The sequence below is a fragment of the Micromys minutus genome, assembly GCF_963924665.1.
Source record: "Micromys minutus genome assembly, chromosome: 2".
Lineage (NCBI taxonomy): Eukaryota > Metazoa > Chordata > Mammalia > Rodentia > Muridae > Micromys > Micromys minutus.
The window spans coordinates 18,526,966-18,540,410 of record NC_137971.1 but is presented as its reverse complement, the minus strand read 5'-3'; the positions used below and the strand labels follow the sequence as shown (position 1 = coordinate 18,540,410).

Sequence of the window (13,445 nt, the reverse complement as noted above, 5' to 3'; positions counted from 1 at the left end):
AGGAGTATCTGGAAACCCCAGGGGAGAGGCGCCATTGTCCCCTGTGACCTGGCCTTCTGACCTAGAAATGCCCAAATGGGGACAGTGTATGGCTGGGAGTCTTCTGACTATGGGAAAGGACTGGAAACATGGCACTTCTTTCCTTCCTCAGGGACATCTTTGTATTCCTGGGAAACAGTTTTTCTTAGGCTTTCCAAGGAGATAAATGGACCAGGTGTAAGCTCCGGATATAAAGCAGTCTGAACCTTCCCTACCGTCCAGCCTCTTCAGAGATACTGGATAAAGAAATTACTTGGTCCAAAGCAACTGTTGTTTTATTTAGTTTAAAACTTTATAAAATCTAAGGACCAAACCTGTTGTCTAGAACCAGTAGCCTCACAGCAGTAGCAATAACTTATCATTGTTGGAATACGGGGATGGCGGAGGCTGAGCAAGAGCCAGGAAGCAAGCCTGTGTATCAGTGAATGCAGAAGCTGCTGGGCCTGCACTCCAGTCCAGCTCGGCTCCAGATGAGGAGTGGGTGTGGCTGGAGGACACGGAGGCCTTTGGCTCTTGCTCTTTGGAGGACTGTGATGACACACAAAGAGGCATGGGGGAGGAAAGCGTTCCTTATGTACGGATCCCGCTTAGAGATGAGACCCACAATTCTTCCTGGAAAGCCCCTCCCCAGGCTGCGGGAGGCCCTGTATAAGTCCCTCTCATTTTCCTCCTCTGCCTGTTTTCTCAGACACTAGGGCTTCCCCCAGAAGAGAAAGTTCTTCTCCTCGGAGAGGGGGCGTCTCTGGACGACCCCAGGATTCCAGGACCCTTCAGGCAAGGAGGGTAGCTCCATGCTGGAGGCTGTGCAAGCCGTAGCTGCATGAAGCCATCCTTGTCAGGGGATGGGTTAACCTGGGAGTGAGGGTGAGGCCAAGTGGGCAGGGACAGAGGGCGAGCGAGGCACAGCTGGATGGTTAAGGAAAGAAGGAGGGCCCTTCAGTGGGGTTCAGCTGCCCCGTAGAAAAATGGGTAGTAGAGGGAACAGGGGTAGGAGAACATGAATTTGACTGCAAACTTCATCTCCTTATTCTTCTTGTCCCAGCGGTAGACTGCCGTGAGCAGCAGCTGTCCCTCCACTTTGCGGCCCATGACCAGGAAGCTTCCCGTCAGGTTGTCTAACTGCGGGCAGGGGCAGCTTGCCCCGTTCTTCATGTGCAGAACCAGTTTCTTGGTGTCCTTTCGCTTTAAGGGGCCAGCCTTGAGCAGCTTCTTCTTCTTCTGGGCTCCAATCAGCTTTCGGTCCCCATTGTCTATCTTGATCTCCTTAATGCGCATCTTGACCACTGTGGGAAGGAGTGAAGAGGATGCTCAAAAGAGGGTCACATTTGCTTAGAACAGTGGGAGCCCTAGACTAGTGACCACAGAGACCTAGGGACAGGAATCCTGGGGACAGGACCCTCTGGCTAGCCCCACCCTTCTTCTACAGCTCAATAAGCCAGAAAAGAACTTTGGCCACTCAGAGAAGGGAATTCTCCTAAAACATCTTTTCTCCCCTTTCCCTCCCCTGTGCCCCGCCCTCTGATATAGCGACATTTTCTTCCCAAAGAGGCTCCGGCATAAAGATTCCTCCGAAGCAAGGATTTCATCATTGCTCCTTTCCCTATTTTTATAGACAGGGAGGCTAGGACACAAAACAGAACAAAGATCACATGCAGAGCCTTGTGGCCCACAGTGAGATTGGTCCTAACTGGCTTGGTTCAGCTGTCCCAGGATAGAAGAGTCCAAGATGAAGCTGTGGGGAAAGCTAATCACGATGCACCCTGGCCAGAGGAGCACTGGATACTCAGCAGAGATGCCAGAGACAGAGGACATTACTTCTATTGCAGACTCCCATGTTCTGGGAGAGCCCCATTAGCAAGCTAAGCTTGCTCCCCCTAAAAAAGATAGCCCAACCATGGAAGCATCTCCAGGGAAAGTAACAAAACACAGCTGCAGGAGCCTTAGTCGGATGGGGTTGGTACTGAACCAGGCTGCTGGGAGGCACAGTCAGGGCTCACCAAAGTCGCTGGAGCACATCTGCTCCATGAGGCCGTCAGCACTTCGCTCCATCTCACACTGGGCACAGATCTTGGTCACTGAAGAGAGAAAGAATGAGTGGGGTCCCAACCAACCAGGACATTACAGGCTGTTCCATTAGTCCCCTTCCTCACAAAAACTGCCCTAATTTCCTAAGAGGTTGACGGCAACGGCCGCATGACTGTGACAATTCAAAGGTTCAAACGGTGTAGGGACAGTATGTTAAGGTAGGCACCCTTCTGCAGTCAGGACATGCATCACACTCTAAGTGTTATCCTGTCCAGTGTTTGCTACGAAACAGACAACGCCTTTTCTACTTATCGGCAGAGGGAAAGCAGGTGTGGTGTGGGTAGCCTAGTCAGCAGAGCGTAGGGCTTAGGACTGTGGCTCCTGCTCTCTGACCAGGGCCAGCACAAACCAGCATTAATCTTCTTGGAGAAAGTCCAAACGAGCCCTCCTCCCCCTTTTTTTAAAATGTGAAACATCCTAATGTCATCCGTTGGCCACACGCACCTTCCTACAACCTGTCTATCACCCCCTACCCCAGTCAGACCTTTGGGTTTTCTTGTGTGCCTGCCTCCAGGTGAGAGGTCTCACTGGGAAGAGGAGTCATGGGTAGCAAGGTTAGGGTCAGACACGGTTCTGAGCCTAAGATTCCTGAGTTCATCCTGCTGTTCATGTTTGGGCTCCAAAGAAACTATTAAACAGAACCTGTAGGATTTTGGAAACTGTGAATTTTTGCTTAGGGGGCTCTCTATTCCTGCTTGCCTACCACTCTCAGCTTCAAGGTAGGGACTTTCCCCTCCCAGAACCCCACAGAGAGGGAGAAGGAGAAGGTGTGAGCCTCCTAAAACCAAGCAGTTAGGATTAGCTTTGAGAGGAGGTAGATGGTGAAGGGAGAAGCTCAGCTGCTTTAGGGGCAGGGAGTGGAGATTTGAATGTTCCAGCTGTGGAGCTCTTGCTATCCCAGTTAACAGGCAAAGACTGCCTGCTGGAGCTATGGGTGTGTGTAGCCGGTTGGGGAGTTGTTAGGGGCCCAGGCCAGTTTGGAAGAGGACAGGCATTCTTGAAGAAAGGAGGAGGGGTGGAGCCCCCAGCCTTGGGACAGCTTTGAGGACCTGCACAATGGAAGGGAAGATCAATCAGAAGTCAGGCCTAATGGCAGGGATGGTATGGCGAGCCAGTGGGAAGCAGGGCTTGGGAGCTCAAGAAGCTGGATTCCACTGCTGGGGAAAGGAGGTTCAGAAAAGTTAAGTACCCAAAGGATATCCAGCCTAGGAACTGGGAGGAGGGGAAGTTAGGGTTACAGGAATCCCGCCTCTTTTCAAAGTTCCCGAGGTCAGGGAAGGAGTAGCGCATGTCTGGGTGTCTGCATTTCAGGTCAAAGACACTGCCTAGCGACCCCAAGCATCCTTGAGACGAAGAAAGAAATACGGTTTTTAGGCATTTATGGGGATTCCGCAGCTTGGAAAACCGGGCGTGCTGAGTTGCACAAGGCACAGGTCAGAGTGTGGGAGAGAACCAGTGGGAATACCCAGAGCCTCAAGTTTATAGGAAGAAGGGAGACGGTGCCTGGGCGCTGGTCGAATACAGTGTATCTAGTGCGGACCAGGGTTTGGGGGAGAGGATCAGTTCGAGGCGCCCTGGGCGCAAAGGCGCTACCTGGAGGCGCGGTGGCAGGCAGGTGCCCAAACTGCACCGCGATGCAGAGGTCGTTGTCCAGGGGGAACTTGTGGCAGTGCAGCATCTCGGGCCAAGGGAAGCCGTAGGCCTCCATGAGCGGCGCGCAGCCGGCGCGCACGGCTTCGCACAGCGAGCGGCACGGGTAGATGGGTCGGTCCAGGCAGACGGGAGCGAAGAGCGAGCAGAGGAAGACCTGGGTGTCGGAGTGGCAGCGCTTGGCCAGCAGTGGCAGCCAGCTGCTTGCCTGCTGCTTCACCTCGGCCAGGCTCTCGTGCTCCAGCAGGTTGGGCAGCCGCATGCGCTTGTAGCCCACCGTGTGGCAGAGCGGCAGGTCGGCGGGGATATCGAGGCACTGCGGTGGCTTGGAGTAGGAGCGGCTGTGCAGCGGCTCGGCCTGCCAACCATAGTAGTCATATTCCTGGCCGCGCGCCGGCGCCCCGTGCAGCGCCCCGAGCAGCAGCGCCAGCGCGGCCGTCCGCGCGCCCCCGGCCACCCGCATGGCTGGATGTTGCCGCCCGCCCCGACAGTCCGCTGCTCCGCGCCCCGCGTGCGCCCCGGCTGGGATGCTCCCTGCAGCCGTCTGCTGCTCGGGCCGTCCAAGTAGGTGGCAGCCTCTGCTCCGCTCCGCTGCCGGAGTGATCCAGGCGCCTCCCACCACGGGGCTCCAGCCCAGGCTTCGCCGTTTCCTAGCCAATCTGCAGCCGCTGGTCCCCCTCACCTCCCACCCCCGCCCGGGTTGGCGGACCTGGGAGGAACCCTGAGCCTCTCCCGCCCGGCTCCTGTCCCGCCTCACCGGGCGACCCTGACCCGTCAACTATCCCGCTGTCCAGACCTCTTCTGGTGCCTTTTCCTGGGGGCTCGGCATTTTCTTCACCCTTACCCTCTTCTCCATCCTCTTATCTCTCTCCACCACAGTCTCTCCTGTTCCTTTTCTCACTCACTCCACCTGCTTATCTCTGCGCCTCGGCCTTTCACTGCTCAGCTCTGGTTTCCCTTCCCCAACACCTCCATTGCTCTTCTCAGATACTGGAGTCTCTTGACCATCCACGCCTTCCTGGCCAGGCAAGCAGAGTTTCATCCAGAGGTCTTCAAGAACGCTCTGAGGTTCTGCCCATTGCCAGGCACTTGGCAGCCTGCTGTGGATAGCAGATGACCAAGACCCATCTGTGGCAGCCAAGGGGGCGAGGTGAAGGGAATTTTGGCTTCTATTAAATGAGTCCCTACTAAGTGCCCTGCACAATGTGCTACACAGAGCAACCTTATGAAGCTCTCTGGGTTTTTTTTTTTTTTTTTTTTTTTTTTTGTTTGTTTGTTTATTTGAGACAGGGCTTCTCTGTGTAACAGCCCTGGCTATCCTGGAACTAGATCAGTAGACCAGGCTGGACTCGAACTCACAGAGATCCTCCTGCCTCTGTCCACCCCCACCCCGTCCCCAGTGCTAGAATTAAAGGCGTGCACACTACGCCCTGCGCCCAGCTATCTCAATGCCTCATTCTAATGAAAGCTCACACCCAATAAGTGCTAGCCGAGCTCGGAGACTGTCCTAGGCACGGTTCATAAACTACCTCATGGGGTTTTCACAGTGATGCTGTAAGGAGGGTAGCAACCCTTATTACCAACCCTTTACAGAGAAAGAGACTGAGGCTGAGGTCAGCCGAGGATTAGAGATGCCCAGTGGATATAGGTAGTTCAGTTTCAGAGTCAGAGCACAGATAAACAAATCAAAGCTCTGGAACAGTAGTGGAGTTAACTGTCCTGGGCTCACCTAGCTCATGTGCTAAGGAAGGCAGGATCAGATTGAGGTGCTAGGCTCCGAAGAACAGAGTCATTATTCTTTTTTTTTTTTTTAAGATTTATTTATTTATTATATATAAGTACACTGTAACTGTCTTCAGATACCAGAAGAGGGGATTGGATCTCATTACAGATGGTTGTGAGCCACCATGTGGTTGCTGGGATTTGAACTCAGGACCTCTGGAAGAGCAGTCAGTGAGTGCTCTTAACCATTGAACCATCTCTCCAGCCCCAGAGTCATTATTCTTGGTTAAGATAGATTCCAGCCTGGGGCAGGAAACACTGTGGGTGTAAGGAGTGTCATTGTCATCCAAGCAGACATCAGAAGGGTGACTTCCAGGATCCCATACTTAGTGCCTGTCTGGGTTCTGTCTTCCTTGACTTTTCTGTGAGAGGAACGGAGACGGAGGCTTGTGGAAGGAGATTCTTGTAGGTTTCACTAGATCTCTGACCTCCCCTCTGGGGGTGAGCTTCCTAAGGGCTGGGGGTGGGAATGTGGGGTGTGTGTGAGAGGGGGGTAGAGGTTGAGGGGGGTAGGGACTGGTTCTACACGGAGTAAGGAGTGTTTTCTTCCCAATGCTTCTTCCTTTTTCTCTCTGCTCCTTAATATTCCCAGAGCTCCTGGCTTCCAATCAATCTGTGAGAGAGGTGGGGCCCACACTTTAGTGTCCACTACACATATATAGAACACCTGCCATGTGCTGGTTATAGGTGAGGTACAAAGGTTTGGCCCTTAATGAGGCTGGTGGAGCTGTGATAACAGACACCAGGCAGAGCAGAGGGAGCAGACAGCCCGGGGTTGGATGGGATGCCTCTGATATCCTAGTTGACATAGTGGAGTCCAGGTAGAGCCAGCTGGGGGCTTTCCTTTATATGCAGCATCAAGAGTCTCTGTAAATGACCATTTAGAGGGTGAGGGTTGGTCCCCACAGGGAGGAGCAGGGTACAGTCGTAATGGGAAAGGACCCTGTTGGCATCAGAAAACCAGGTTCAAATTCTGCCCCCTCCTTCCCAACTCTCTGCATGGCCTTTGGCAAGTAAGAATGATCCTGACCCTCAGTCTCTTTTATAAAGCGGGGCTTCCACTGAAGTTGTGATGGGCAACGGTGAATGGAAAGGCCTATGCAGCCCCACATGTAAAGAACACCTGGGGTTGTCAGATGCTCACAGGGATGAGATGAGACTTTGGTGAACATTCATTAGGTGTTCTGAATATTCCCCAAGACGCCTCGGACAGGACTCTGAATGAACTCTGAGCAGAACAGCACTGCTCTCTGTGATTCGCTCCCTGCCTCATCTCTGGGCTTGGCCATCTTGTATGCTGTCTGGAAGGTGTGGCTGTGGACACTGACAGAGGACTTGGGCCTCCCAGGTGGTTGTGTAAGGTGTTGGGTCCTGGGCCAGCTTGGCTTGGCTTGGCAGTTCTTGGCATTGCCATGGTGACCTGGACAGAGCTGGGCATTGTTCCTGTGCTGGTTATGTAAGGCCAACACATGGCTAGAAACCAAGCGTGTCTGGGCCTGGAAGCTTAGGCTCTGAAGGGCAGTGGGGCTGGGCTGGACGCCTCCTTCCTTGAAGAGGGTGATGAGCCTTCTTAACCTGCCAACTCTGATGTGGGGAGGCTTGAGGCTCCCTAACATTGACGGGAGCAAGGAGGGAAGACCCTCGTAAGGCATGAAGCCAGAGTGCACTGGGCTGCCTTTCTGTGGTTAGCCCTTCCCCTGGATCTCTGGCTGGGCTACTTTCTGATGTGGTGCTGATGAGGTGAACCCAGGGCCTAGGCAGCTGGATTGAACACCTGGCACACTTGGGATCTGTCCATCCTGGGATGTATGTAGTCTATCCAGCTTCACGCTACGTCACCTGGTAGAGGAGCCTACTTGTTCAAAAGAGCAAAATTCTGTGTAGGTATCTCTCGCATCTGAGAATCTTCTCTGATTAGACTTAGTTATTTTCATAAACTCCTACTGATTTCTAAATTTTTGTTTTTTCCCCCAATGGATCTCAAAGGCTGAAACCTTTTCAGAGGGCATACAAAGTCAAAATCGCGCATAATTTAAAAGTCAATTTAAAATGCAAGATAAATCAATTGATTTCAAGGCAATGGAGTAAGGCAAGTTTATTAATAGACCAGATTACATATTATTATAATGAACATATAACCCACATGTCGTTTTTGGGGTGCTATCAAAGAAGATACCCGCAATTATCTGCAAAGGCCATTAAACCGCTTCTTCCTTTTCCAACTACATTTCTGTGTGAGGCCAGATTTTCATCATATAGTTCAACCAAAGCACATGTGGTAACAAATTGAACACAGGAGCAGAGAGAATTCCAGCTGGCCTCTATTAGCCTGTGCATTGGGGGATTTACGAACTGTAAAGCAAAGGCATTGTGGTTCTTACTTCTCATTTCGAAAAGGCATAATTATTTTTATGACATTTGTTTATGTTAACATACAATGATTTATTAACTGAACTAACAAATTTTATTATTTTTATTTTAAATTTCAAACATGGCAAATAACAACAGGGATGGAATCACTCTCCAGGAGTCTAAATTTATTGATTGATTGATTGGTAACTGAGACAAGGGTTCGTAGACTCCAGACTGGTCTTCAACAGGCCACGTAGCTGAAGAAAAGCTTGATTATTTTTTTCTCTCTCTCTTGCACTATGTCTGTCTTAAGTGATGAATTCACAGGGATGTGCTGTGATCCCCAGTTTGGGATTCTGAATGTATGTACCTAGAGGGGTTCTGAGTGAACACTGTTTCAGATTCACTGGTCCAGCTGTCCTGCCAGTCTCTAAGAGAGTGTCCAGAACCCCGCTCGTAATGTTAGTCTTTCTGTTTATGTAGTTGAGCTCACCTCACTGGACATACTTTGAAGCTATGTTGTCAGGAACACAAAACTTCATGATTGTTGGGGTTCCTTTTAGGATTGTTCTTCTACCTGTTTGGAACATCCTTCTTGGTGTCTTGTTTGTTCGTTTGTTTGAGACACGGTCTCACTATGAGATCTGCCTGCCTCTGCCTCCAGAGTGGCCCTATTCGGGGTGTGCTGCCCCTTGCCAGGGATGCTTGGTGCCTCTTAGTGCTTGAGGAAGTCTAGTTCTGAGAATCTAACACTCAGCTAGCACCTGAGCACGCTTTCTGACAGACAAGACCTCCCATTCGCAACAAGTCCTGGAAAGAGGCAGCCTTGGGCAGTGGAAGTGACCCCAGGCTGGGTCTAAAAAGTCTGAGTTAAACATTTTCAAATGTATGACCAAGGTTTTTGTCGGGGTCCACCTCGGCCGGCAGGGAAGACACGGCACTCAGGATTCTTCTCAACAGCCTTTATTCAGGAATACCTCAATGCTGAGTACGGGGATCCCCGAGCGTGCTCGCCTTATATTCCATCTGGCTGGGGAGGGATGATCTGTCGTCCAGGGATTGGTGTAGTGCGACTCGCCTGATTAGCATAGTGCCGCCTGGCACTAGGAACGTCCATGCGCAGTGTATATGATTACCACAAAGCAAGCCGGTCAGGGCCGCTCCCTACAGGTTTTCCCATGCCCTGGGTCCCAGTTGCCTCCTATGAGATGTGACGGTGACCATTTTACTCTTTATGCCTCACAGGGTGACCTCAAAGTGCAAACGAGATGGAGAAAAAAGGAGCTTGGAGGTTTACTTATCTTACATAGGGAATAACTGTGCCGTCCCGTTTGGCCTGGAACTTTTTATGGCCTCTCACTCAGAGATCCCCCTGCCTCTGCCTGCTGAGTGCTGGAACTAAAGGTGTGGGCTAGGCTAGCATTTTGGTGGAGGTGAACCTGACATTACTCTTTGCTTTACAGGGGTCTGTTGGCCTCTGTCACCTCTTCCCTCTCCTGACCTCCCAGGAGAGGCAAGCCAGACTTTGGTTAGTATTTCAGAGTCTGCTGTGGTCACCAGCCTTTACAGCCTTTCATTTCCCCCTGGGACACTGTCTTTGTACAGTGGCTGCTCTGGGTGACCTAATAGAACCACAGTGCTGTCAGGACCTTTCTGACTCCAGTTTCCTGCCGTTCAACCCTGTCCATGGCAAAGCCAGCATCTGCCCAGAGCATCCTAGCTGTGCAGGTCCCTCTGCTGAGTAGCCTTGGCTAGCAGTATGGGCAGACCTGCTCAGAATCACTGGGCATGCTAGTAGCTTTGAGGACTGGTGCAGAGGAATTTAGGTCTTCGAAGTTACTCGTCCTTCCTGCCATCAGCCTGAGCTCTGGAGCCTCTTCAGGCTCTTCTATAGCCCACAAGGTTCAGGGAACTAAAGTAGAGGAAGGACTTGTCTTGGGCCTGGGTCTCACAGCTTCAGATTTACCCATCTGAAGGGGGAAAGCAAGAAGGTCAGCATGCTGGCATATGGTAGGTGGGGCTGTAGTGGGTGTGGTTGTGGTAGGCATGGCTGTGGATGAAGAGAAGGCCAAACATACCCTCCTCTTCTTTCTGGACCCCTAACATACTGGGGAGTACACAGGATGTGGAGCAGTCCTGGCCAGAAGCTCATCAGAGAGGTAATCAAATGTATTGGTGAAGATCATGTTCTCTGAGGCTGGAGTGAGTTCTAACTCATCAATGCCATGTGGGTGAGTTATTTTACACCCCCCTTGTTTCATTATCTGTAAACTGGGACAATTAATTCTTGATAGTATTATCAAGAAGGTTACTTTTAACTTTTTATTTTTGAGATAATATCTCACTTAGGCTTCAAACTCCTGATCCTTCTGTCTCTCCCTCTAAGGTGCTGGAATTACAAATTACAGACGTGCTGAGACACTCAGTTTCTAGAGTGAATTTTAAATATTGCTTAGAACAGTGCGCATAGTAAGAGCTGTCTATACAACCGTTAGTCAATGTTGAACATTGGCATGCTAGTAATGTTGAGAGATTGCCACCAGATCCTGTAATTCTTCTTCTTCTAATAAAGATTATAATTTATTATGTAAACAGCATTCTGCCTGCATGTACACATCCAGGCCAGAAGAGGGCACCAGATCTCATTGTAGATGGTTGTGAGCCACCATGTGGTTGCTGGGAATTGAACTCAGGACCTCTGGAAGAACAGTCAGTGCTCTTAACCTCTGAGCCATCTCTCCAGCCCCAAATCCAGTAATTCTTGGTCCCTAAATTTCTCCTCTTTCCATCCATGCCTCCTCTCTTCCCTGTCTCCTTGCCTCTCCTACCCTTTTGGTCTCCTGAGCTCACTGTGTATGGAGTTTAGGCTGGCTCAGTTTCCTGAGCGCTGGGATTACAAGCATGTGCCCTGTGCCTGGCCATGATCTCTGTCTCTGCCCTCCCTCCCTCCCTCCCCACCTCTCTCTCCACACCATCCTCTGCTTCCTCCCAGCCTCCTCATGTTCCACTGGGTGGAGTAGAAACAATTCAGTTCGGGACCCTCTATAGCCTCCCTTGCTGGGATAAAGGCTCCAGCTTGACCAGTTCTCTCTAGAATCCTGCAACACACGCTTTGCAGTGGTCATTCCCTCAACGGCCTGGCCATTGTGTGATTGTAATTTTTTTTTTTTTTTTTGTTTGCCCACTTTCTGGCAAACCTGGAGGAGAATAGAACCCTTGCAGCTGGAGTTACAGTTTCGAGCCACCTGATGTAGGTTCTCTACGTCAGATGATCATTTAGAGCTTCCACAAAATGTATTGTTGAGACGGTTTGGAAGGACACTATGGCTGTTAGAATGTTCTGTGGAATGGGGCTTAGCCTGGGAGCTTAAGGTCTTCAGGAGCAAGGCCTGGGCATTGCCAGGCTTAGATGGTTGGGGCTTAACAAGCCCCATTGGCAAGGGAGACAATGGAGGGTCCTGAACTGGAACTGAACTGTGTTCGCTCCAGCCTGGAACTTGGTGAGGCTGAGAAGCAGAGCATGGGGGTGGGGGGAGAGAGAGAGAGAGGGGTGGGGGAGAGAGAGGGAGAGAGAGAGAGAGAGAGAGAGAGAGAGAGAGAGAGAGAGAGAGAGACAGAGAGAGATCTAACTCCAGCATGTTGGGTGATGTGACCCAAGGGGATCAGACTTGGGTCCTCTACATGAGAAGTGTGTGCTCTGAACCACTGAGCCTATCTCTCCCACCTCACTGCTTCCTCTCTTGGATGCAGTGTGGAGATGACCAGGCACCTGACGTCGTGCTCTGTGTTTTCCTGTGTGACATCTCGTGTAGTTATCCCAATAGCACTGGGAGGCATTATCCCCATTTTATGAGAAGAAGCAAACTCAGAGATGGTAAATAGCATCCCCAGAGTCACACACCCAGGGCTTCCTTTTATGGCTGCATATGAGAAGTTACTGGGGGGTTTGGAATTCTGAGTCAAGCTGCCTTGCTGAAGGGGGCCTGAGGGAGCAGACCCTTCAGGGAGACCCAAGCCACTGACACTGAGGCAGGTCAGCTCTCTGATCTCAGCAGTGCACACTCTAGAAGTTGGAAGGCCACTTAGGAACAAACACATGGACTTGGGGTGGCTATGGGTGAGGGCTTCCTGTGGGGGAGGGAGATGTGCTCAGAGCCACCTCTTTGGGAAGGGGAGAAAGTGTGGGCACAGAGTCAAAAAGGCTTCTTCTCCTAGGCTTTGTTTTTGTTGCTTTCAGGCTGTGAGAATTTGGACACGGCCCAATTCCTTGTGCTTGGTTTCCCTATCAGCAAAGTGGGTGGGGAGGGTTTTCTGCCGCTACAAGAAGGCTGCTCTGGTGTTAGGTGCAAAGGGTTCTTACGCAGTCGCAAGAGAAAGATCCCTTTTCTAGCCCTAGACACAGTGATGTGGGTTGCTGGGGGTCCCCACATTTATAAACGGTTGCAGCTGAGAGTAATCCTCTATTCTGCCCTGACCACCAGCAGCTATGGTCATGGTTCCAAAAGCTATCAACCGTTCTCCACGACTCCCCAAATCGACAGACACAGAATGGCTCATTTGCCTGTAAATAAAACAGCGATTTCTGTGATTGGAGCTAAATGACGAGCTCTCGCTCACAGGGCTACAGCTCCCTCCCAGGCACAGAGATCAGCTGGCAGCCCTTGAGGCGCGGGGGGGTGGGGGTGGGTGGGGGGGTTGGGGGTGGGTGGAGGGGTGGGGGGGGGAAGTGACTGGCTTTTCAGAGGACAGCAGGTCAGAGGCTCTGGGGGGCACTTTGTGCTCCGGGTGCAGGAGAAGGAAGTGAACATCCTTGGGAGGGACCTAAGGGCAGGACCGTGGAGGGCAATCCCAGGGCATCAGTGTTTGGGGTTGGGACCAGCTGTTGGGGGAACCCTGGGCAGACAATGGCCTCATTAAGGAGAGGGTGCAGGCAGGCAGGAGCTGGGCATGGCTACAGCAAGAGGAGAATGTGAGGAACTGAACCTCCTCTTGCTAGTCCAGCCAATAGAGCAATTGTCCTCTGGTGGGAGGGAGCTGGGGTCCGAGCCTGGGAATGAGTGGACAGTTGGCCTTGGGGGCAACTGAGGTAGTCCCAGCCCTTTTGCCTGGCTACAATAACTTCTCCACTGGTTTCTGAGAAATTGGACATAGAGGGGATTGCTGGACCTGGGAGTTCAGGGTGTGGCTCCTCGTACAAGGCTCTCTGAAAAGGGATACCCAATTCTTAATTGTCCCCTTCTGGGGAGCCAGGTTCTGTTTCTGGTTGTCTCTGGGCTGGCTTACCTGGCTTCCGTAGCTCTCCTGTGCAGTTCCACCCTGCTCTTCTGTGCTAGTGGGTCTGCTGGGGGGGGGGGGTTCAAGAGCCCCACTTGCAAAGGTTTGGTTGAACTGGCAGAGCTTCTCAGCTGGGTGGGCAGCTTGCTCCACTTGGACTCCATCCAGCAGGATGGCTAGGCCACCACTTAAGCTTAGTGAGTGACGTCCCATGCAATGTGTGACCAGGAGTTTCTGGTCTCAAATGCTGAATGAGCTCCTGT

The 13,445-nt window shown here is 51.7% G+C and overlaps 1 protein-coding gene across 1 annotated transcript; it reads right to left on the bottom strand.

Moving 5' to 3' along the window:
- Nucleotides 1-288: 288 nt before the first annotated feature.
- Nucleotides 289-4,363, bottom strand: SFRP5 (secreted frizzled related protein 5). The gene is made up of 3 exons (XM_080912178.1): nucleotides 3,718-4,363; nucleotides 2,037-2,114; nucleotides 289-1,322 (listed from the first exon to the last, which is right to left on the bottom strand). Exons 1-3 carry the CDS (start codon nucleotides 4,235-4,237, stop codon nucleotides 976-978), a joined length of 945 nt encoding a protein of 314 aa, XP_080768304.1. The 5' UTR covers nucleotides 4,238-4,363; the 3' UTR covers nucleotides 289-975.
- Between the last annotated feature and the right edge of the window lie 9,082 nt (nucleotides 4,364-13,445).

Coding starts and splice junctions, on each gene's coding strand:
- SFRP5 (XM_080912178.1), bottom strand. CDS start 4,237: ATGCGGGTGGCCGGGGGCGCGCGGACGGCCGCGCTGGCGCTGCTGCTC. Junction 2,115..3,717: donor GCCTGCCACCGCGCCTCCAG/GTAGCGCCTTTG, acceptor TTCTCTCTTCAG/TGACCAAGATCTGTGCCCAG. Junction 1,323..2,036: donor GATGTGCTCCAGCGACTTTG/GTGAGCCCTGAC, acceptor TCCTTCCCACAG/TGGTCAAGATGCGCATTAAG.